The sequence below is a fragment of the Protopterus annectens genome, chromosome 2.part0 (genome assembly GCF_019279795.1).
Source record: "Protopterus annectens isolate FY-2018-M chromosome 2.part0, PAN1.0, whole genome shotgun sequence".
Lineage (NCBI taxonomy): Eukaryota > Metazoa > Chordata > Ceratodontiformes > Protopteridae > Protopterus > Protopterus annectens.
In genome coordinates, this window is record NC_056728.1 from 751,678,277 (window position 1) to 751,704,628 (window position 26,352).

General features: G+C 38.4%; 1 protein-coding gene across 2 annotated transcripts in view; it reads right to left on the reverse strand.

Annotated features, from left to right (window-relative positions):
* Window positions 1-26,352, reverse strand: part of SUSD1 (sushi domain containing 1) — a 1,084,671-nt gene that overhangs the window by 157,977 nt on the left and 900,342 nt on the right. For both annotated transcript variants that reach the window (XM_044061072.1, XM_044061071.1), the window contains one exon: window positions 7,957-7,996. In XM_044061072.1, coding sequence (XP_043917007.1) covers window positions 7,957-7,996 — 40 coding nt within the window. The remainder of the gene's footprint in view (window positions 1-7,956; window positions 7,997-26,352) is intronic.

Here is a 26,352-nt window from a genome sequence, read left to right on the forward strand (position 1 = left end):
TAAAAATTTGAGATCACAAGAAGATGCTGGTTCAAAAGGAAGAAGAATAATAAGGTTTAAATTCCAGGGAGATTAGGGAATTTTGATCAGAGGTCTCATATGAAGAACGCCTTTAAGAAAAGTCTTAGATAATTTATAGCTCATAACATTTCAGCCACCAAACCCAAGGTGAAAATTTGAGATGGCAGCTAACTGAACTCGAACTGTAGCAGCTGCTGCCCCTTTCTTAAAAATTTTTGTCAAAAATTCTAAAAAAGAAGATAGCTTAGCTCAGAAAGGGTCAATGTTCTGCATGTTGGCCCAAATTGAGAACCTTTTCTGTTTACTGTCATATAATTTCCTGGTAGATGGCTTGTGAGAAGACAAGAGAAATTGTCTTGTATCTTCTGAAATTGAATGAAGCCTGGCAATTGGGGGAAGTGGATTAGCCAAGCAGTCAGTTTCAGGGACTGCAGTGAAGGATGAAGGTCCCTGATGGGTGCGTCAGAAGGTATGGAACTGGGTCCAGGATCCATGGATCTTCCAACAGATGATGGTGGAGAAACAGAAACCAAATCTGTCGAGGCCAGTAGGGGGCTATGAGTATAACAGTCCTTTCCAGTGATTTTGCTTTCTGTAAAAATCTGGGTATTAATGGGAAGGATGGAAATGCATAAAGGAGACCCGGGGGCCAATCGTGTAAAAGTGCATCTCTCAGGGGATGACCGGGAGGTGGTATTAGGGCAAAGTAGCTTCTGCATTTTGAATTGATGTGGCTGGCAAAAAGGTCACAGCAAGGCTGGCCCCATTTGTGGAAAATCAACTTCGCAACCTGTTGTTTGAGAGACCACTCATGAGGGAGCAATATCGCCCTGCTTAGCTTGTCCGCTATCACGTTGGATTTCCCCGAGATGTGCTTTGCTAACAAAAACCGCTGGGATGACACAGCCCATTGCCAGACCCTGAGGGCTTCTCGACAAAGGGGATAAGACTTGGGTCCACCTTGCTTGTTGAAGTACCAGACTACTTGACATGTTGTCCGTCTGAATTGCAATAGTTCCTAGAGGGAGAGAGTCCTGAAAGTACTGCAATGCCAGAAGCACCACTCTCAACTCTAGAACATTGATGTGCAGATGTGATTCTTGATCTGTCCATGTGCCTTGGGCAGTCTTTCACTGAAAATGCCCCACCCACCCTATCAGGGAAGCGTCCGTGGTCACAGTGGCTACTGGGGGGGAACAAAGGGTCTTCCGATTGTGACATGAAGAGACGTCAACCACCACCAAAGGTCTCTCCTGCAAGAATCCGTGATGAGAATCATGTGGTGCATTGGTAGTTTCTGGTAAGACCACTGAGCGAAAAGGAGCCATTGAAGAATTCGCATATGCATCCTTGCGAGTGGTATAGCCAGGATTGCTGCCACCATCAAACCTAGCACCTTCAATACCTCTGCTGCTGTAGCTTTGTTCTTTGACACCAGTGGGCTGACGTTTTGGTGGAGAAGAGAGACTCTTTCAACAGGGAGACGTAGAGTGGTAGTTAAGGTATCTAACTCTGCTCCTATAAAAACGGTATGCTGCGATGGTGATAAGGCAGACTTTTTGAAGTTGATTGTAATGCCTAATTGATGGCAGAGTGTCAGAGTTTATTGTGTTGCCTGAGTCAATTGATGCCTGGTGGTAGCGGTGAGGAGCCAATCGTCTAGGTATGGAAACACCTGGAATCCTAGATGTCTCAGGTGAGCCGTGACCACTGCCATGCATTTGCTGAACACTCTGGAGGCTGTAGTGAGACTAAAGGGCAGGGCTCGAAACTGGTAATGATTGGCTCCCAGCCTGAAGCGCAGATGATCTCTGGAGCGTCTGTTCATCTTTATGTGATAGCACGCATCCTTGAGATCTATGGAGCACATCCAATCGCCTTTCCCTAGGAAGGAAAGAATGGACTGAAGTGTGACCATTCGGAACTTCTCTTTCTTTATGAACTGGTTGAGTCTGCTGAGGTCCAAGATAGGTGTCCAGTCCCCTGTTTTCTTTGGTACCAAAAAGAATCTTGAGTAAGTTCCGAATCCAACTTGGTCTGCTGGGACTGGTTGGAAGACTCTTTTTTCTAGCAATCTGTGGACCTCTATGATTGCTTGTACCCTGAGATTGGGTAGAACATCTGGGATTCTCTTTATAGGAATGGGGGGGGGGGGGGAACGGTATGAAATATCCTCTGGAAATGATGCTTTGTACCAAAGTATCTGATGTTATGTTTAGCCAGGCTTCTGGGAACAAAGACAAGTGACCCCCGACTGCCTCCAGAGCTGAACAGTCGGGCCCCCTTTCAGGGGCACTGGTAGGGTTGATCAGAGAACTGACCCCTGTCACCCTGTTGCTGCGGACCCCCTCTGCCACGGGGGCGGTGTCTTCTGTTATAACCCCTCCTCTGCCTTTAGAGGGGGTTTCTCCACATGTGTCCTGAAAGGCTCCCTGTGCTTTTCGGAACCACATTTTCCCTGCCCTAGGACCCTTGGGGTAGGGCCGAGTAGGGGTCGAAAAACGGATTCCAATGGCAGATAAGGTGTTGCCTTCCTGCTCACACCTGGTTAAAGTTTCCTTTACTTTGGGCCCAAACAGTGATGAGCCATCGAATGGGGTATTAATAAAGGAAAACTTAAAGGGTTCCGCAAAGGAACAGAGACGCATCTAGGCTTATCTTCAAAGAGCAATGTCCGAACTAGCTGCTCTACTCAAACCATCAGCTGCATAGGATATGAGATGCATGGACGAGTTTACCACTGAGTTTAGGGTAGTGAGCTGGGCATTGACTTTGTTGGCCACCTCTGCAGCTACCATACCCTGGAGAGTATCTCCTAGCTCTTTCAGGAGATCTCTCTGTAGTCTCATAAAGTGGGTTAAGTAGTTCAGTGATCGCAGAGAAAAAGTCGCTGAACTAAACATGCACTTCCCATATCTATCCATGACCCTAGGATCTCTGTTAGGGGGATGGATAGAGGTGGATGTCTCAAATACTTCCTTTTTGGTGGCTGCAGCTACCACCATGGCATCAACAGGCACTCCCTTTACCAAAAATGGCTTGTCCACTGGGGCAGACATGAATTTATTGGGCTTACGAGGAACAGGTTCCATGGCATCCGGTGACTCCCACGCCTTACAAGAAATCAGTTCCATGAGCTTGTCATAAGGCAGAGACACCCAAGAAGTGGAAGTTTGAGACCCAAAAGCCTTCAAGAGCATGGACTCATCCTCAGTAGGGGTCTTGGACTGCCAATCGCCCCTCTGACTAAGGATCTCTAGTATCTCTGCAAAGGAGATATCCTCAGAGGGGGATCGAGGGGACCCTTTTGACTCATCTAAGTCCGTGTCAGATGTCAAAGACTCCTGTGGGGAGTCTAAGTGCCTCCTCTTGCACAGTCTCTTCCTGGGCAACTACTCAGTGGGGGGATCTGGGGAGGTTTCAGAAGAGTAGGGAATGCCCTGTAGGGGTACTTGAGGCTCGGGGTCTCTATGCTTAGAGGGACTGGTAGATGAAGAAGCAGACACAGGAGCTTGAGGGGAGAGGGAAGGCTGAACCGATGCTGACATTGTCTTTGGAGGCAAAACTCTCCTCATAGCATCGAAGGCACCATGGCTCCGACGAGAAGGAGTGGACGGACCCGAGAGTACCGTCTGATCCTCCTGCACCGAAACCCTGGGCTCCGAACCCGAGGTAGGAGCCGAGCTCATCCAAGCCGAAACCCCGAGAGGAAGAGTCGGCACCAACAAATCGGTTCAACTATCCTCCCCGGACCCGATGGGAGAGCGTCGGCTCCTAGAGTCCTTGGTCGGTGCTGAGGACATCCGAGTAGATGGAGCCTATAACACCGGTGTGGGTATTGGCTCCAAGGGTTCGACAACCATCGGTTCAGTTTCCTTCGACTCTGAGAGTCCAGTACGGCTTGGAGGAGGAGTAGACAAAAACGGTTCCATGGTCTTCGGCACCAACGAGCTGGTCAGGGTCGACAACAATTTGGCAAGTCCTGGTGCCTGTAAAAGCTTCTGCACTAGCCGATCCATGTCCAAATCTGAAAGGCTGACTGAGGACTTAGCTGAATTCACCAAAGGTGCTGACTGGAGCAGAGGGGAAGAACGAACTTCAGAGACCAGCTCCAAAACCGAGAGCTGGCTCCGAATCAAAGGTACACTCGGTTCTGAGGTCTGTGGAACCGATGACCCTCCTTCTGAAATTTTTGCCTTTTTTGTCACTTTGTCTGAAGATCTGGATTTTGAGGATTTGCAGGACGAGCTAGTACCCTCATGGCTACTCAAAACCTCAGAAAAGGATTGCTGTAGCAATCCCCTGTCTATTATATTCCTCCTTCTCTCCAAGAGGACTCTTGAAGAAATGGAATGGCAAATGCTGCAAGTGTCTTGGAGGTGTTTAGCCCCCAGACAGTAGACACATTGAATGTGTCCGTCAGTGACGGACATTTTCGCCCACAATCTGGGCATTTTTTGAATCCCGATTTAGGATGGGATTTCTCCTTTTTATCCAACATAGTAACAAACAGTAAACTTAAAATAGTAAGACAGAAAAGTCCTTACTCACTTGTAAAGATCCACAAAGCTACTAAGCCCAAACCGGGCACTAACTATAATAATTACAGATTACAAATATAGGGCTGAGAGGCCCACAGAGAAGAACCCTGACTATTAGAAAGACTAATAAGAGTAAATAGGGCTAAAGGCCCACACTAACCAAGAAGCCAACAGGGCATTAACTATTTAAACTGTTTAAAACTACATAAACTATAGATTATATTAACAAACAACCTGATATAAACGCACAACTATTTTAGTAACAAAAAGTAATAAACTTGCTGTTATCTTTCCCACAAATGGTCCGAGCAAGCTGGATCACCAAGATCTCCCTTGCCGTGGCAAACTAGATCTGAGGTAATTCCAGCAGTGCATTGTGGGATAAGGGGCTTGGTCTCGAGCTACTGGCAAACCTTGAGCTTTGCTATCAGCCGTGTCGGCTCCGAACCCATCAGTGAGAATAAACAGCGAGATTTAATAACTTCACATATAAGCTTTGCATGAATATAAGTCAGATATTTAGGATATGTGATTAGGAGAGGGGGTCTTTAGACTTAAATGCACAAAATAGAAGCTGCAACAAACTGGATGATACCCAGTGCCAAACATCAAGTGAAAGCATTTTAATGGCTGGCAGGCTAGAAGATTTGTACCCCACTGTGCTACCACACCCTGTCCTTTGACAAATCTTACAAAAGGTAAGTTCCCCATATAAGGAAGGTGTACCAGAGCACCAGATTAGACTTTCAACCAGCTGAAAACTATTTTGTGCTTAGAGCCAGTTTAATTGGCCCACGACTAAAATAAACACTTTACTATATACACCACTCCATCTGAAGTAGGGGTGGGAACTGCAATATCTCAGGAAGAAGGTAGTCTGACTGATACCTCCATAACTAAGCAAAAGAGTGCTAAGGGAAAGCTGATACTCGAACGAGATATATATAGTTCCTTTATTTAATCCACACCATGCAGAAAATACACTCCATAAATGCCTTTACACACCAAATTTGCCTTTTCATCTCTATAGATAAGACTTCATCAGATGACCAGTGTTTAAAACAATTAATCTTTTATACTTCAATTAATTGATGAAGAATCAATGAAATTACATAAATACATTTAAAAAAAAACAATGAATGTTTAGTCAAAGCTCATGAATATTAAAACTTCCTTTAAAACCACATTGACATAAAATATACATTCCCATAGAATGTTGTACCTTCAATAAATAGATCTCAATAAGCAATAAATATAAATGTTAAACATAATATTCTTTTCCATTAAAAATTATTTAAAAAAAATATATATGTATAAATATAAGTTAAAATATATATATAACTGATCATTTTGCATAGCGTTGTAAGCTGTGCAAAAAGAACAAGGGAACAGTGCCATCTCCTGGCTAAACATGTTATTACATTCCAAGTCTTTCAAAGTTTGGCAGACCTTAATTTCAAAACTGGCAATATTGAAACATAATCATTTAAACCAAGAAAATTTCCTGCTTCAAGGGTGACTTGCCACCATAATTCCCTAAATTCTGTCTTCTCTTCCCATGGGCCTCCCCTAATGTCATTTTTAATTTGTTCCAGCACAAGGAAAAAGAATTTAGGTTTAGTGCATACCTTGGAATGTTTCAACAAAGCACTAGTTTCCTTGCCAACTGCCATATCATAAATATGTTCATAGATCCTTCTTTTCATCATTCTTTCTGTTTTCCCCACATAGAAGGAACTACAAACTAGGCAGGTGGCTAAATAAACTATTCTGTTACCTCCATAAACATTTAAGTAGAGATGAGTTAAGATTCCCTGCCATAAAGCAAAACTGCCTCACTGTTAAGTGGCTATTTACTTCATTGCAATATTATTTGTTGGGATGAATTTTCATATTAGTAACTGACAATGCACTCCTCTAATGGTGACACAATAAAGCCCATCGAATGGCTGAAATCCACTCCAAACAATTTTAATGGGTAACCAAACACACAGCATTAAAGTCAAACCAATACGTTTTCGTTTTAACAACTTCCTCATATGTGTGTTCAAATTGTGTGTAGATTCTTCTGTATTTAGTAAGAGGTTTTAACTTATCAGTTCATTAACATTTGCATTTAAAGAAGAATAGTTTTTAACAGATTTATTGTGCAATATATTTTTTTTTTTACTAAACGACTTGTTCAGGGTTTATCAGAATGTTTTTTGTAATATTTAAAAAAAAAACTTTTTTCAAAAGTTTTTCAATGACAGTTTTAATTTAATTGAATGCACATTTTAATTGGGGAAGGTATTTAAGGGGCTTGTAAGATCATTAACCCACATCTGAGGAAGTTGTTAAAACGAAAATGTATTTTTTTGACGTTAATGCTGTGTTTGGTTGCCCATTAAAATTGTTTGGAGTGGATTTCAGCCATCTGTTGGGCTTTATTGTGTCACCTTTTGAGTCACACTTTCATTGTTTAGTGGTGTTTTAGGTGACCCTGTGAACTTTTTCTTTTGTTTACTCCTGCAATGGTCATACAAGTAATGCTATGTGATCACTTGGTTAAACAGGTAAGAACTAAACACCCGAGCTTAAATTCTGTGTGCGCACAGCTTTTTATGCTGCTGCTATGTCAAGTCTAGATATTCTATGAGAAGTAACAGTTTTGTTCAGCACATCTGCAGTGCTAACAATGTAAATAATTTAGTCTGTTCATACACACATACATACATGCGCACATATTAACATACATACACGTCTCATCTAGGGGCTTGAGAAGCCCCAAACGGCATAACAAGCAATAGCTAATGCCAGAATCACAAGATCCAACATTTTGCAGCAATTAGTCACCATAAATACACACTACTAACACAAAATGGATGAAAATGTAAATGTAAAAAAAGGTTATCAAAAAAAATATGTTCCTTTAAGCTAACATTTTTGTCACATTCCATGAAATTAAGGACTGAAACCAACAAAACAGAGCTGAGTCCTCTCTCAGAAAGTGCAACTCAGACATGTCTGTCTGAAGGACAGAAACAAATAAAAAGAAAACCACCGTGAAAGCAGACAACAGCATGTTTCTGAGTTTTCTTTACATATAACTGAAGGAAAAAATCCCAAAAGGCACTTGTTTGTCTCATGCCCTGAAAATCCTACTCATGACCCAATAGGTGTGTTGCAGCTTCTTCAAACCAGCCCTTATTGACAGGTACAATATGTACGTGAAATCAGACTGTACATTTGTAAACAAGGTTTTACATATAAAAAATGTTTACATTGTATGTATACAGTGGCACACCCTTCAACTCTTATGCAAGCGCATTTGTTTTTTTCCTTAAGTTTATGGCGAATAATGTACTCCATTTAATGTTAAATAAAAATGACCATTAATTGAAGAGGTTCTTACCTTTTATCTGTGCCCAAATTGCACATGAATGTCTTTGGACCTAAAAACAAGCAAAATAACAATATCAGAAAGTCCAGGGCAAGTAGCTTTGTCTCACTATCAATACTTATGCAAGACAAGGATATAAGTTTGCCAGAGACTACAAGTGGAACACCTCCCAACAAGATTTATTTTGTTTATCTAATATGTATATAACTTAAATAAATCTGATGATAGAGTTTTGTAGTGTCTGTAATTGTGAAGAGCTGTAAAAATCTTACAGGTCTTGCTTTGCTTTTATCAGTTCAGATCTGGTCAATTTGAAGTCAGTTGCAAACATAACAGATATATACATGTATAAACAGTAACGCCTGAGTGAAGACTTCAGTATATCATTTTTGATATAAACAGAGTTAAAAGGAAGGAAGGAAGGAATTAAAGAAGTTCCCTATTAAAGTTTTAGCTTCTCTAGTACATAACAACAAATTAAGCCCAGTCACTGCTGTCCATGACTCATAGGTTCATAGATAAATACTACGCTAGCTGCCCTTGTGGGACATTTTAAGCCTAGCCAAATTGCCCAAAGGTGAAAATCAAACCTTGGACCTTATGTCTGTGAGGTAAATACCTTAACCATTATACCAACCCTTAACAATAATCCTCATCTACATAGTTTTCATTTTTATAATGTACTCTCCTGGGTCATGTCTCAAAACAGACATTTCTAAACTCAGTTGACTGACCAGGAAACGAAAAACTAAGTGTATATAAACCATAGCTTTCCACAGTAATTTATCTGGACAGCAACACTTCAAGACAGGCTAATCGGTGCTTGCTAGTTTAATGGACAGGCTGGCAGTTTATCATAGAGGGTTAGGATTATGAACTTGTTAATACACTTGACCCTGTAGTCCCATTTTTTTTCCTTCAACCCCTGTTTGACTAATGAATGATTCTAAAAATAACTTAAGCAGATAATGCTCTGGGATCACTTGTAAAAAATATGTTTAGACTGGATGGATGAGCCTATCCTGGACGGGAGGGAGCATGAGGGCTTGTCCATTGATAGAGGCTGCCACTCAGAAGGAAGGAGCCAGGATTTGCAGGGGCAGAAGAATGGTGAGTGGGTAACTCTATAAGCACTCCAGACATTCTGCATTACTTGTCCAGTCTGACAAGCAAATATACTCACATGCTAGGAAGGGGAAAAAAAAGTCATTGTCACCTTCAGGATGACAGCCATACTCCCAGTGGCTTGAGACTGGCCTCCACAGAAAGAGAAATAATAAACTGTGAAGCTGAGCCTTTTCCAGAAGGAATAATGGGACAATTCAGCACAATGAAGAGGGAAGGAAGCTTGATAGTCAAAAAGGGTACCGAACAAAAAAAAAAAAGAAAGAAAAGAAAAACATAAACATAGACATGTCTTAATGCATCCTGCCTTTCTACAGGATGAACAAGTGTTTCTGATGGCCTTTGTGTCATTCACATGTAGGTTACATGGTGTGCTGTACTGTGTCATTTTATGTAATCTACCTGCCTAAGGACCTGCTCTGTCTGCACGGATATGCACTCCTTTGACAATAACAAATTCCTAATAGGTAAACATGAGCCTTTACACCTGTACAGTGCATGGTCTGCAGTGCTGTGCAACCATACTTTCTGCTGCCACACGCCTAACACTGCCCTATAAATTTACTGGGTGCAACAGTCTGTGGACTTGCAGTGTGCACAGTTACTGCCTGTTGTGTGCCTTATCTGCTCCACCCCTAAAGTATGCCTTAACCATCAGTGCAATGTTGAATGCATAAATTAAATGAATGGCATATGTGATGCTTCTCAGAACCAGAATGTCTAAATCTGGGGTGCACTGACTACATGCTGACACATTCGTGATTCTGTGCACTGTGGCTGTTAAACCCCCTTTTGTACTGTGCACTATATGGAGCTAATCAGGGATGTGGAAAGGAGACAATGGCTGCAGGGAACAGAGTGAAGTATCTTAAGGGTACAACTTCATACCAAACTGACTGCGCGCAGAGTATACATTATCATTCTGGGTGCCACACTATTTATTTACTTATTTACACTTTGTTGACAGGTTAGTCCCACTAAGGCAATGGTCTCTGTTTAGGGGGTGGGGAGTGGTATTCATGCTAACTAAGGGAAATTTGGCCAGGGCATCAGGGAACTTCCCTACTCAATAGGAGAGTGTTTGTTCCATCCCTAGGAGAGTGGTGAAGGACAAAACAGCAATCAAGGAGCTCCAAGATGGTGGACAGCACACAAGTGAATGCCAGTGCAGTGTTTGAAGCTCTACGAGATTCTGAGGAACTTTTTCAGCAGAATTTGTTTATCAGAAGCAAACAATCAAAACAATTGTAGTTGGAAGGGTAGTGAGATGATATTTACAGTGAATTATTTTTGCATAGTGAGCCAGAGAGTGAAAAAGATGTTTCATGGGGTGAAATTATGGACAAAATTCATTCAGAGGAATCAGAAGCTATTTTGAAAGAAGATTGCCAGACAAAGAAATCATATGTAGAGACCGTTAAAGAAACTGCAGGGAAAGTGATGAGAGATGAACAGAGGAAATAAAATGTCAATAATCAAAGGAAATTTATGGTGAGAATTCAGAGCAAAGAAAAAAAAGAAATGGACAGGTATGACATTTGGGATAATGTAATGGTTCCATTGGGAGTGAAGGCGCAGGAGGTAAGAGCTTTTATTCTTATTCATAAAGAGACATTTTATGATATTATATTTGAGACTTGTTCTGCTTTGTAAAGTTTTTTTGGGGGAGTATGAGAAGAAAAAAAACATGTAATCTATGGAGTTCTTATGTGGTTAAAGAATTTCACAAAGAAAAAATAAAGAAAATACTTGTCAATTTTGAAGTGAAGTTGAGAAAGAGACTTTCAAGAGACATTTAAGCAAACTTTGTAAAGAAGTCATGGACATTAGGAAAGTCTATGATAACAGAGAATTATGGACTGGAGGATGGGATTGTCATATTGTACTGAAAATGGAGAAAAAAATAGTTTGTATCCCTAGTATGATAAATGTAGAGGTAACAGACGTGTTGTAAAATATTGCGGACAACCAAAAACATGTTTTTTTTGTGGTGAAGATGGTCATTTGTTAAGTAACTGTTTTAAGATGAAATGTTTTGTGGGGAAACATTGTGATGCAAAAAAGAGTGAATTGAAATGTTATAAACATAACAAAATTGGACATTTACGGATCAATTATAATCTAGAGAAAAGGGAAGAAGAAATCAAAAGTGAGGACAGTATATGAAGAGAAGAAACAGTCCCAATAAAATATAAAGAGGAAGTAAGGAAGCAAGACCATGGTTAAAGTAGAGATAATGATAAAGAGAAAAATCAAAGAGAAGAAGGTTCTGAAATAAGTGATGAGGAAGATATACATTGGAAAACAGTGAAAGGTAAAACAATCTATTGGCAAAAGAGTAACACACAGGAAAAGAAAGTTAAAACAGATACGTGTAAAAGAGAAAAAGAAAGGAAGTGGATCATGCAAATGAGATAAATATTTCAGATTTACACAATTTCTGGTAACCTATAACATAGACATAATGACAACTTTAGAGTGCTTTCAGTAAATGTAAACAGTTATCAGGAATAGGCATCCTAAATTGATGTAGTGTGATACTGACATAATAATATTGGAAGATGTAAGATTTTTGACCCAAGAGACTTTGGGGAGGAGATATGGAACCTAAAAAAAGAACTATGTCCAGGCATAGTTGCACTTTGTAGGAAGTCAGTGATGATATTGACCAAAACATTGGCAATGATGGAAAGATTAACTATTGTAGATCTCAGAAGACATAATCAGATATATAGGATTATAGAGTTATATGCCTATGTTACAAGTAAAGAAAGGGAAAATGTATTTCATAAAATTGTATAATATGCAGCAACTTTATATGAATATAATAATAATGGGGGACTTTAATTGTGATTTGTGAGGAAAAAAGAAGAAGAGAGGAAGTAATGTTAAGAAAATGTGGCAATTTAAAGATTCAGAATAATTTGTGGACATATAGTTGAGGTATATCTAAGATGGAAATAGATTATTTTATTATATTACAAGGTTTAAGTATAGCTAAGGGACAGACACTTGTAACATGTTTTTCAGATCACTCAGCCATATGGATAGAAATACAAGAAAATAAGGAGTGTACTAGATTCAGAAATGGAATAAAAAGAATAAATAAGAAATTATGGGATGAAAATGGAAAAAGTATGTGTTTTTGGAAAGACACATTTCCACTAAAGTGTGTTAAAAACTGGTCTGAGTGGTTGTTAGCATAGAGACTGAAACATAAAAATTATTTTTATAATGGTAGTCAGATATAAGAAAAGTGGGGGAAAAAATATAAAACAATGTGCATGATTGCTTTAAAGGATTTGGAAAAGAATGATAGAGAATATTATGTCATAGAACTGAGAATTAATGAAAAGAATCAAGAGAAAATTGTAGAATTATTATTTTAGCAAAGATGTTATCTACAAGCTAAAAAAAGATGCATTAGTTTGTGTAGCATAGTTAAAGAGAATACTAATATAATGAGAAAAATAAAAGATGATAGAGGAGAGCTAAGAAAATCTCAGGAACAAATTATGAGTATTGTAATAAATTATGGAAAGAAAATGCTTCAAGATAAAGATGAAGTACAAAAAAAGAATGGCATGTTAAAGACTTGACAGAACAAGAAAACAAGGCTATGGAAATAAGATTCATTTATATAAATTAGATAAGGTACGTAGTCAAGTTAATTAACAGTCAGTTTCAGGATCAGATGGAATGGATACCAATTTTATAAGGATTTTAAGTGATTAAATTAAGTTTTGATGTATAAAGATTTCTGCAGAGGTATACTTAAATTTCTATGGGAAAGGAAAGATAAAAATAAAAATAAAAATCGGAGACCTATAGTACTGAACAATACAGATTATAAGATTTTTATGAAAATAATTCAGAAGTGAATGGAAAGTACAATGAAAAGTATTATGGAAGATAGCATATATAGTTTAAAGGGAAAAGGATGTTAGGAAGTATTATTCATAGTAAGGAAAATTGTGGATGATACTATAAACAGAACTGGTGAGTCCATGATTATGAGATGAGATTTAAATAACGCTTTTGACACAGTACAGCATGAACTTTTGTGGGCAATTGTGGAAGAGTATAACATAAGTAAAAAAATTAAGGATGTATGCTGCTCTGCATAATGTAAAAATAACGTAAGAATTCTATTGAATGGATGGCTAAATGAAGATACAGATACAAAGAATGGCATACATTAGAGATATCCTAAAAGTAGTATATTATTTGCATTAGTTATGAATGAAGGCATTAGTCAGAGGTATACATATGCATATGAGAGGTGCTAATCTCTGTGTTAGGTATAAAATTTGGGGGTAAAAATGTAAGCTAGGAGCAATGGAATAGGATACTAGATAATATAAAGGAGCTTTATTGTTTTTGGAAAACATACAAGCTATTGTTTAATAAAAAGGTTTATTTGATTAATTTAGTTATACTGGGAAAGATTGCATATTTAGCCAGTGTATATATGTTGCCAATAATCTATGAAATAGAAATGCTACAAAATTAGTTTTTTTTTTTTTTCATATCAGGTTCAAGACTGAATCCAATGAAGAGAGGAGTCTTATACATGGACAAGTAAGATGGAGGTTTAGGATTAATAAACCCTATTGTTTAGGCTGGTTCTTTAAATTGTATAAAGTTTTGTTTTGGATAAATGGCAAAAATGAAAAGTAAGTAGTAAATTTACTAAAGTACAAATATAAGTAGGATTGGATTTGTTAAAAAAATCAAAAGATGAAAAATATGTTTAAATGAATTAATGAAATATTATCAAGGAAAATAAAAATTGAAATAGAAAATAAGAGGAAAGTGTGGTATAAAAATATCATGATAAATATTATGTTAATCTTTGGGCTGAGCTAGCAAATGAAAAAAGTTAAATCTAAAAAAGTACAAAAAGCATATGTAATAAGCAAGTAGAATATCAAGATTTTTATGGAGATTAGTGATTAATAAATTACCAGTAAAGGGAAATATGTCATATAAAAACTCAGTAAAAGAATTTGTATATATTGTGGCAATTTTCTTACAATATTTACGAGTCACAATATTGTGGGGAAAATCATGTAAAGAAAATCTCTTTGAAAATATAAAGGAGGCAAATAAAACAAATATGGCTGATTATGTATGGCTAGTATAGCCATAAAAGTAAGGAATATGTTAGTAAAACAGATAAAAGATTGTTTTATGTTATGTGGGCCATATGTAATAAAAGGCTAAATGAAATCATATTTAATGAATGGAAACTGTCAGCAATTTTAAGAAAAAATAGATGGCAGTTGTAGAAAAAGGAGTACGTGTCAAATAAGTTAATGTAAATAGACATTTAGCATAATAATGAAAAGTAAGATATCTATGACTGTATGACAATAACAGAAAATAATAGAAATTTGTATACTTTATAAATTTGTAAATATGTAAGTTTGTAAATAGTATTGTGCATAATGTTTTTTTTTAATTTTTTTAAATAAAGAACCTCTACTCTTTTCGGTAAGTGTTATGGGATATCTTATATTCTTGTGTGTTTTTGTGTATGTGCATAAAAAGCTAAGTTATAGCCAAGTACACTTGCATATACATGCTTGGCTTCGTTCCCACCTGGCTAAAAGCCTGTTTTCCTTTATTACCCATAAACAAGTGTGATTTGTGCTGTCTGCATTTTTTTGTTCTCCATTAACAAAAGACTACTGTTTTTTCATGCATTAAAATGTTATACAGGACATTTAAACATCTTTTTTTTAATTTAGCGTAAGAAGTAGATGACTGCTCAATTTTGCAGACTTCACAATTTGTTCATATAGCAAATGTAAGCATGCCTAGTCAGCACTTAACTAAGCAGTGGTCATAAGTGCAAATACACATATTGAATTTCTGGCAGTTGCCAATGTTTGTACAAAACAAAACATTCTGTTTAATTATTTGCAAAGAAACACAGTTTATTTTGAGCGAATCAGTGTCCAAACAGAAAATGACAGACAAATCACATTATTCACAGTAATTCAAAATAATGAATGAAGGTGGTTCAATATAGAGTTATTATATTTGTGTAGCACTTTGCTAAAGCTAATTTATATCAGCAGCTGCAGTCCCCAATTTTAGAAATGATAAAGGAATTATCATTAATTTAGCAAAAGAACATGCTCATAGAAAACTTACGCTTACTGTACAGTGCCATCTAATGGCACAAAAGTAAAGATGGTGGCTGTGCTGCTAATTGGCAACTTTACTGAAATCATTCAGATAAAGAAATTTCATGAGTTCTTGCTTGCTACATTAGGCCACTTCATTTTCATTGTGAATCAGAATACAAGCTTGGTAACTCTTTACCTGACACTGTGTAGATTTACAAAACACTACAAACTGGATTCCTTCTGCAGCCCTAGGACAGGAATGGCTAGGACTGTTCTCTAGTGGCTCCTAGACCCTCATCCTTCCTCTTCCCAGTCAGTGTAAGCTATGGCAGTTTACCCACAAAGCTAGATACTGCAGTAATAATCAGCATGACGAACATAATACAGTAATGTTAGCAAACATACCATAACAGTACATGCTTGAATGATCACTGCTGAATCCTCCCTCCATCTCCTTTATTTTTGTATATTTTTGTTGCCAGGATGTAGGCTTCTGTTTCTAGTTTCCTAGCCTTGACCCTTTCAGGCTCTACCCCACCCTTACTTAAAAAAATGACATTTATCACACTGATATGCTAATGTGCTACATTGTGGTTGTTTAACTGTGTTCTGCACCAAAGAATGAGACATGTTCACCAAATCACTGAAACCATGCAGAATGAAGGTGACGAATAAACTCTGAACAGATATCAATAACTAGAAACATTCTCTGTTCATCTCTTTCCATGCATTCAACTGTGTATTCTTAATGCTTTAAACTATATGACTGATATTTCCTTCCAAATGAGAAAACTGCACCTACTGTATTATTCAGGATACTGTAGAAAATAGAAGAGGATATATCACATTTCCTTTCCATTTCTTTAGTTTTCATACATATTTTGGTGCATCAGTAAAGGATCATTGTCTTATCTACTAATTATGTCATTAAAAAGCATTTTGCAAAACTCATATTACTTGGAGTTGTTTGGACATTAGAAGTAGAATTGTTTTGGAAGCTACTTAAGAACTGTTGAGTCTTTGATATCAGTATTTCTGATATCTCTAGTTAAAAGGTAAGTTACAGGAACTTTAAGGTGCTGTCTGCTTGAAATTACATTATGTTTGAAGAGTGTGACTTCTGTATTTTTATGTCAACAGCAAACAGTTTTACTGGCAATAGCATTTGGAATAATAGCTCCTTTGTAAAGATTTACAGTTTTGCAGCTGACAGAAGGTCTTTTAAAACCTTTTTCTTATAAACTCATTGCATAATTTAGATATATGTTTACTTGTGGTTTGTGACATATGATGACTTAATAGAGAGAATTTTTCCTCAAATGTCTTATTATGTAAAATTCTGGAGTTCTGCTCCTAGTACTGAGAAAGTAATTTTTGCTGTCCCTTTTTATAGGTTAAGACCCTGCCTTAGGAAAGCTATTGGATTTAAGTGCATAGGCCTAAACACATGTAAACTTTCCTGAAAACCTTCTTTCACCATGTTATCAACAAACAATTGTAATTTCATCTGTGCACATTTTTCTCTAAACTGTAAGCAAAGACAATATGCACATTTTTCACTAAAAAAAGTAAGCAAAGACACATATAAACTTCAGCCATTAAGTCATTCTGCAGGACATTTAAAATCACAATCCCTATTCACTGAAATGTGCACATGACTGCTCGTCTTTGCGGATAGCACTGTTTATTTAACAAGTTTAACTGCTTTTTTAGGCCACAAAAATCATCCAATGACTCCCCTACCTGCACCCAGCTGACTCATTATTCCTCCAGGGATAGTGCTTCAGCAGACAGGGAGAGAGCCTTCTAGCCAAGTTGTTCCCTGTCTTGTGGGCCCTATTAGTTTATTAATTCCTCTTGGAGGCAAGAGTCAGCTGTTAGGAAGAAGGCCAGTTTGTAGATCCATAAGACTTCTCTAATGCCCTTCTCTAGTGGGCAGCATGTGAACTCCTCATGTGTTGTGGCTACAGCAGAGTGCGTATGTACATCCAAATATGTCAATCCTTTGTCTGAATGACTTGTTACTAGTGCAGCACAAGGTTGCTAACCCCACTTCTGCAATCACTTACCCTTCTTCTTCCTAAGTGCCACTAATGTAGTAAGCCAAACTGCCTCCCTCCCTCAAGATGTGTGAGCAGAAATCAGCCACTCTCTCTCACCATCCCCTACCCAAGACCCACTAATGCCTATGCCATTAGCTGAACTTAGATCATCTGGGTCATAGTTAGGACTTTATCCTTTCCTAGGGTTAGGCACAGTTTAAATGCTTTTAGTCAGCAATTCGGCAAATGATTGTCATATCATTAAATAACAGCAATGAATCCCTGCCAGCAGTCACTATTTGTATGCATGGTGCTCCCTTTAACTGCTTGAAAAGAAACTTCATAAGCTTTACTGTACTGGTGCTTTAAGAAGGATTAAGAACCGATCAACAGTCTTCATAGTAAAGTTAAATAATTAATGTTACCTTATGCCCCTAATGGTTTATTGCAGATATAGCAATTCTTTTCAGTGTGCATTGCCAGCATTCCCTGATTAGAAATACTAAAATTAACCTCATGAATGCTCTGTTTAGTACATAATAACATCCAGAAGCACAAAAATTGATACTGTTCCAACACTGGTATTTCTGAGACTTCATGGGGTACTTCAAATGAAGGCATTCTTTCAATCCACACCACTTTATACAATTTCTTCATTTTCAAGGAACCAAAAAATAAGCTTTACTGAGCATTCATAAAGTTCAGTACCTACTTTATCTGACAGCTATTTTTCTACTCACTTTGAGAAAAGTTGAACACCCATCATTTTGATGTGCACTACTCTATGTGCCAATTATTTGGCTTTCCATTAAGTGGGAGTGGGGACATACTCTCCCCCCACTCCATCCCAAATGCATTTACATTTGTATCTAGCCATAGATTCCAACTTCAGCTGATCTGAATAAAAGGTATTTACTATATGTTACTGTTCACAAAAACTTGCTTATATAATTATTATAATTATATTTATTAAACTCATCTTGCACCACTGTGACAATACTTTATTTGAACATCTCCTGCATATCACAGCTTCAACCTCTCTTGCTGTTCTGTCGATCAATAGATCTTCTCATCATAGGTCTGACTTCAAATGTAACTCATTTAGACTCCACCAATTACATTTTCTCTGCATAAATCTTATCTCCAATGACATCTTTTAGAACTCTCAATTAGCTACTCATTGCTGCTGCTACTGCAGTCTCTGCAGATAACACGCCATTTAAAATGTACATATCTGCTCATATTTAAAGCAAGTGAACTGGGTACCGCCTATGTTTCATCACTATGTACTCCTCCAACCAACACTACAATGCACTTAGACATTTGTTTCCATTTTACATTGAAATCTTATCTGTATTTCACATTGTGTACCCAGACCCCAAGTAATCACAGCTCTCCATAACACTGTGCACAATCTCCCCTCAGAACCATCAACCATAATTTTAAGTTCTATAAAATGTCAGTGTGTAGGACAAGATGTCATTTAAAACAAACTGTCTTTATCCTTTGTCCTATTCTTTTTCTTTCTGCCCATACGCTTGCTAATAAGATAAACACACTATTTAGCTCACTCACATCTTCTGCTGTTAACCATAAGCTAAAAGTTTAAGTTAACACAACAGCTACATAACAACGTTTCCATGCTGCTTTTCTTTCCTGTCCTAGTGCACACACACACACGCACACACACACACACACACACACACACACACACACACACACACACACACACACACACACACACACACACACACACGCACACACACTCTCACACACACACAATATGCACAATGGTATGAGCATGGCATTATTTCCACCACTGTTGTGGGACAACTGTGTAGTTGTCCTTAGGATTGTAAATGAGTTGGTTATGTTTACCCAGTTCCCTCTCTATGTTGCCAGCATAAGTATTATATGTCCCACTGCTAGGAGAAAGTAGAGTTCTTTAGATTCTAGAGTTTTAATTTTTGCATCTTATTAACCTGCTTATCTATGCCCTTCCAAATTATCTCACCTCTTGTCTTATTTCTTGTATTGTTTACTTTCTGTATATTCCACTAACATTGTTCAACTATGTAAATGTTCCAGCACTATTTACCCCATCTGATACACATATTGCCTGACTCACTTCATCAAGACCTCTACTTCTGACCATTAAACTCACTCTAACAGCATACTCACTCACTTAACTCACATCTGTAGGTCTCCGTCCTTACCTTCTCATCTAATCCCATCTTACACCAGCTGTACTTAATATCTTCCCCTCTCATTTCATTTGTTCTCTTAATTTTCATCTAACCTGTTATGCATGTTGTGTAAACTCATATCACCTCCTAATACTCATTTCTTTATTAATGCTTTTTCAGTCCCCTTTTTCCTTCTTTACATACTCAAGACTCCTAAAGTTCCTGCACATTTTCTTTTAACTTCCAATGTATTACTTCTACACACTCACAACTTTGAAAAAAATTATCCTCACTTCCTCCAACATCCTGGCTCCAAACATGCACCTTTGTTTACAGCAAAATTCATTCCAACTTGTTCTCTTTGGCCTGCACACTATAGCACTTCCTTCTCACTCAGTAAATATTTTCCCACCAAGTCCACCTTCACATGACCAGCACATTCATTAATAGATACTTACTTCTTTACCATGCAGTCCACCTTCCTCACTTCCTTAATTACATTAACCTGGCACTCTCTTTGTGAAGAAGCACAGCACGATTGTTTGGCACTAACACTGCAGTCATGCTATGCTTCTTTATAAATTCCAACCAGTTTTAAGGCAGGAGCATGTTTAATTTACGTGTGCACATATAAGATTCAAGCAATGCAAAGGTGCTGATATACAAGTGTTTTATTGCAGTACATTGATTTTGTAACTGTTTTACATGAAAAGTCATTCAATTACTAGGAGAACAGTGGGTGAAAATATGTAGGGGATTTTCTATGTAAACTTGTGCCTGCATGCGTATATATTTCTAGCACTATATATATTATATTATATTATATTATATTATATTATATTATATTATATTATATTATATTATATATCATACTATGTATTGATCACCTCATGTACAATGATATCAACATTTCTCAATCCTCTTTTCATTGAGACACACATAACAACTCCTGTTGGATCACAATCATCACAATACACAGAACAGTAAAATCTATGCCCATCTCAACATTGCACAAGATACAATACCCCACTCAGCTATTCTTGACAAGCTATCTGAGCTACACATAAATCCTTACATAACTTAGTGAATTGCCAGCTGGCTCACAGACAGGACCCAAGAAGTCAGGATTGCTGAGACCACTTCCACCAAGAGACTGTTCACCAGCAGAGTACTCCAGAGCTCCGTGCTGGGCCCACTCTTGATTGGTACCTTAACGTTTAAGGCCTTTGGCTCACTAAGTCTGCAGATAACTGCAAATTTGGAGCTATTATAGATTCCCCCATAACACCAACATGTTGCAAGTGGGTTTAACACAGGCAAATGATTGGTGCCAAAGCCATGGCCTAAAACTCAATAACAAAAAATGCACTATAAAGCCCTTTGGGAAACTGTCAACCCAAGTTAACTACTCCATTAATAAAACCCCCCTAAGAGTTGACCCAGTAGTAAAAGATCTGGGAAAAATGTAGACAGTAATCTGTCGTTTGACCAACACATAGCTAAAACAATAAGAAAATCATTCTATGTTGCTCAACTCATACGTAAAGGTGTAGTATCCAGGTCCAAGAAAGTTATAGTACCACTCAACTCAGCCCTTATTAGACCTATCATTGAATACATTCCCACTTTGGCATATGCAGAGACACTTGAAATAGTTAGAACACCCATAAAGTTTTCTCACCAGAATTCAGGGCATGAGTACCCTGTCCTACACTGATCTTTGCCTGGCTTACAGGGCGTCCTCAGACCCAGCCCTGATGGATCTGTTACACATGCAAAAAACAAAAAGCACGAGAAACACTACACCCACAGATCTGAAATTTGCCTGTGACATAAACAAAATGTAGTGGAGAGACAAATATGTCTCCAAATGGATCTCTGCACTATATAATAGGCTCCCCATCCATGAAAAACAGAGTTCATCCTTGACACTATTCAAGCAAAACCTTAACAACTGGAGGAGAAATCGTAAATTTAGCCCTGGTCTGGCCCTCATGACCCTTGTGGAGATACGCTGTCAATAAGAAAAGAATTATCCTAACTAACACTCCCCCACAAATCCTTAGGTACCTCCTTACAAACATGCTTCCCCATACAGATGCCCATGATACTCGGGACACAAATAAGGGCCCTAGTGGTTGTTAGCCTAGTAACAACTTATGAACTTATAAGACCTGACCATTATGGATAGAGTAATTTTTACACTGACAAATTGACAGGCTGATGATGGAACATGAACACGTGTGTGTATTTATATATATGTGGGTCTACTTCAACCTATCAAAAACTCATTTGAACGAATTCCAGATAAACGAGTCCAGTTCAGCGAAAGTGCATTTACACGAAAATGCACTTTCATGAAAGACACATCCTCAAATGAAAAAAGTAAAAAAAAAAAAAAAAAACAAATACAGCAAACACAATTATGTAGGGGGCAAGCCACCCCCCCCCGCACCCCCCACCCCTGCTGCTTATATATACAAACTCTGAGACTGCACTACTGTGGGGAAAAGGGAATATTCCCTTATCCTTACTGTACTGAGATCTGTAACAATTGATATAAACATTAAATGTTCCCCTTCCATACACCACATAACAATGAACGAACCTGCACCACCACAGGATCCCGGAATCAGTGATCGCTCTTCGTTGTTGTGTTTTTCACAAAATCATATTTTCGTGTAAATGCTTTTTCTCTGAATTGGATTAATTTATCTGGAATTTGTTCAAGTGAGTTTTCAATGAGTCGAAGTAGACTCATATATATATATACACACACACACACACACACACACACACACACACACACACACACACACACACACACACACACACGCGCACACACACACGCACACACACACACACACACACACACACACACACACACAGTGTTAATGTTCATTTGATTAAATGTTTCACTTGTTAGTCATGAAAAAAGCCAGTATGTGTGATCAGAAATCAGCTAATCAGAAGTACTGACTTTTATATTGTGTGAGATCACAGTGCAGTGGGGATTGAGGAATTTGCCCATTCCCCACTGCAGTGCGATTTAGGAGTTAGCATATATAATTATCAGGCAGGGTGTAGGGGGAGCAGGGGGGTTTTGCCCCCCTGCAATAAAATACACACACACACACACACACACACACACACACACACACACACACATGTATATGTGTGTATACATATATGTTATTTATTTATTTCTGTTAGAAAAATATGTATTCACATACAAGCTGCTAAAAATATGTATTCATATATAAGCTGTTAGAGAAATATGTATTCACATATTCTGACATATAAGTTGTGTGGTTTTGATATATATAAATGAACCTGAACATATATGAAATACATAGATTGAGAAATAGAGTAATATGTAATGCATTTAATTCTGTTTTACTAGAATAATAGTAGAAATAAACTCGCATATTATTGCTTGAAGCATAAGCTGCTGTGTGATTAGAAACTTGGCCTTGGCAGCGACCAGCTCGGCCTGGCTCATGTCTGTCAGTGAAAGATTATTTTGCAAAGTTAGAAAATAATGAATCTGTGTGCATGTGTATCTTTTCCTGCTTCTACCAGAAGAGCGGCCTTGTGCGCACTATCAGAGATAATGTCCAGCTGGTGAACAAGAAAGAGACAAAGAGAAGCATTAAAGAAGACATGCACCCATTGTATTCGAACTAATCTAAGAGCCTTGAATTGGCTACATCCTCGGAAGGACATTGTGACTGACCAGGTGCTTGCAAGGCTGTAATATTCTCATGGGAAAGTAACTTTTTAAAAATTGTAATATCAGCATTTTTCTTATGAATGACCATGATGTAAAAACCCTGTCACTGACCACGTCAGTGAGGTGGGCAAAAGCTGATTGCAAACAGTATAAATGACATGTGCTTCACTAATAAAACTAGACAAAATTCTGTACAAGTTTGTGTATGGTTTTTTGCCTCCTAATGTACATTAGAGTATTTGTAGATACCTGAGAAACCTGCATTACTGTTTGTTATTGACTGTCATTTTTAAATGCCAGATGATTTTTACAGTCTGACTTTAACGAATTTATTTAACATTTTGGTCCTTCTAAAGCCGGAATTCCCTTGGTAAGCTGCAGGTCAGAGTATATAGGTGGCACCGAAACCTGCGCAGAAGAAGGAAAGACCTCCGACTGAATTGTCGTATCTAAAGAGGCTGTCCATTTGTCTGATCTGTGGCCGAAAAGCGGAAAACTGGATCCTAAAAAGAAGTATAACAGTAAGCGGGAGGCTCGGGTAAGCAGAATTCCTCTCTTTGTTTTTGTTTTAGATCAGGGACCAGGTTACACTGTGCTATTGCTAAGGTTTGTGATAGCAGGGAGAGAGGTAGTCAAGTATTGTATCTTGAGTCATAGATCAGGAAGTAAACAAAGCAAAGTAAAACAGTCATTCTAGACACTACTGTGGATACGGGGAATAAGATACCACGTGGTACAAGAGAAAGGGTTACGTAACAGTTCTTTTTTTGAAGAGACATGGGAAATGAATGCACTAAAGGGTCACGTGACCGCCCTAACAGAAGACGCAAAGTATATGCAATTGCAAAGAGCAGATAATGTGAGATATTTTTCAAAATGGGTTAATAAGTATGACTTTGATGGTAAATTAGATAAAATATCATTAGTAAAACTTTTGAAACAGTTAAAATCTGACGCAGAAGGTCAGGCAAAAAAACAACAACAGTTGGGCGTTCCTCAAGCACATAGGTGGATTGAGGAAGTGAACCGAAGGGAGCAGAAAAATAAAAATGCAAAAGCATTATTTTTAGACAAAGAGGATAATAATACAGTAGTAGCATCGGTCCCTCCCTTACCACCTCCCCGATTCCTTACTTAGAATATGAAGCGGAGGGGGCTGGACCCCCACGTTATCCGGAGACAATAGGGTATTAAGACAACCATTTGTAAGAGAACCTATCGGAACTAGATCCCGAACACGTCAAACACTTATAGATGTTCAACCAAGCGGAAATTCATTAGATGAGAGTGAGGAAATCTGTCCATTAATTGAAGTACCAAACCCACAGGCAGGACAGGAGGGCCAGGCCTCAACTCTCTTAGTGTATAGACCGTGGACACCGGAAGATATCCGGAAAGCTACAGAGGGAATTCCCCATCCAAAAATTAACTTTGAGAAATTTGTACAAGATTTACAGGGTATGAGATTGAGTTACCACCTGAATGGGGAAGAAGTAGAAAAAGTAGTTAGACAAATTTTAGGTCCGGACTGGCATATGATTTGTGGCGCCTGGAATGCCCGTGGACGCCGCAACTCAGGCCACTCCCACATAGTGACGCAGAACTAGATACTAGATTGAAGGGTCTTACAGACCGCATTACTGAAAAATGGAAACCTAGGGCAGATTGGACTTGTATTAACCAATGCGTGCAACAAGATAATGAAACAGTAGACGCATACTATGGTAGATTATTAGAATGTTTCAATAACCATAGTGGTATGACTATTCCTGAAAATCAAAAAAATGATAGCTCGTATGAACAGCAGTTGAAGAATGCATTTTTAAAAGGTTGCATTGCCCCTATCAATAGCTTCGTCACGAAGCATATGATAGATCACCGAACGAGTAGGCTCCAAGCCTTGTTAGAGTATGCTAGGCATGCCGAAAAACATTTTAACAGTAAAAAGAAAAAGAAAACGCAGGTCTTCACAGCTGAAGACGGTGCGGAAGTTTTTGTAGTACAAACAGCCAAAAAGGGTAAGCGAAACGCTCAGGGTAACAAACGTTCTGACAGAAACTCAGAGTTTTATGAGGACAGGAAAAAAAGAGGTGAGTGCTTCAATTGCGGTAAGAAGGGACATTTGGCAAGGGATTGCAGGAGCAAGGCACCTGTGGAAAAAAAGGATAAGGATGATGAGGATTGACTAGATGGCAGTTATACTGCTCGGCAGTCATTAGGAGAGACTAATGAGCAGGGAATAATATAAATACCTTAGAAGAAACAAATGACATGCAACCGGATGTAGAAGTTGGGGAAAGTGAAGTTTTGGACTTGGCACTACTAAGCCTGGAGCTCTATTTAGCAGACACTAAACCGGAAGTTACACTTCTGGTGGAAGGGAGAGAAGTCAAATTTTTGTGTGATTCAGGAGCATCACGAACTTTGATACACCCTTCAAAGTTACCGGAACATTCTGAGTCACCCGATTATATATTAGTGAAAGCAGCAAACGGACAGCTGTACAGGGAACCACTTTCCCATGATATAGCAATTACTGACCCTGTCTCGGGTATAACCCAGAGAAGTAAAATAGTACTTTCTACCAAATGCCCCATGAACTTATTAGGAAGAGATCTTATGCAACTTTTTGGCATAGCAGTAGTCCCTACCATGAATGGTATGGAGGCACAGAGACAAACTGATGCTTTTGTAGTACGATCGGAGGGTGAGGCCTATTATTGGTACAGCCAGGACCTGGTTACAACCGGTCCAGGGGCAGTGACCAAGGAACTGATGAATGTAGCCACCAGCAAGGTGCTTCCCCTCGATGTTGATCAACAACATTTGTTACATTGTACCCTATATTATTGCAGCACGTCAGGGCCTGATAAAGAATATGAACAAAAATTGTTCAGGAATCCCGCAAATAGACTAATACTACAGACTTTATACTGGGACACTGAGGGCAATAGTGTGGTGAGTTGTTCATTACCTCAGGAGTTCTTGGAATTGTACAAATCCAATAAGCTACCGCATGTTAGCCTAACCAAAAACAGGAATGTTAGGTGGGTAGACTTGGGTGACAAAGTGACAAGATGGGAGAAACTAACTGATTTGGAGTTATCGGACCTAGGAGTACAGAAACAGAAACTAAATTGGTTAACGCAAGCACGCCCAGCTGTGCACTTACAACAGAGTGAAGA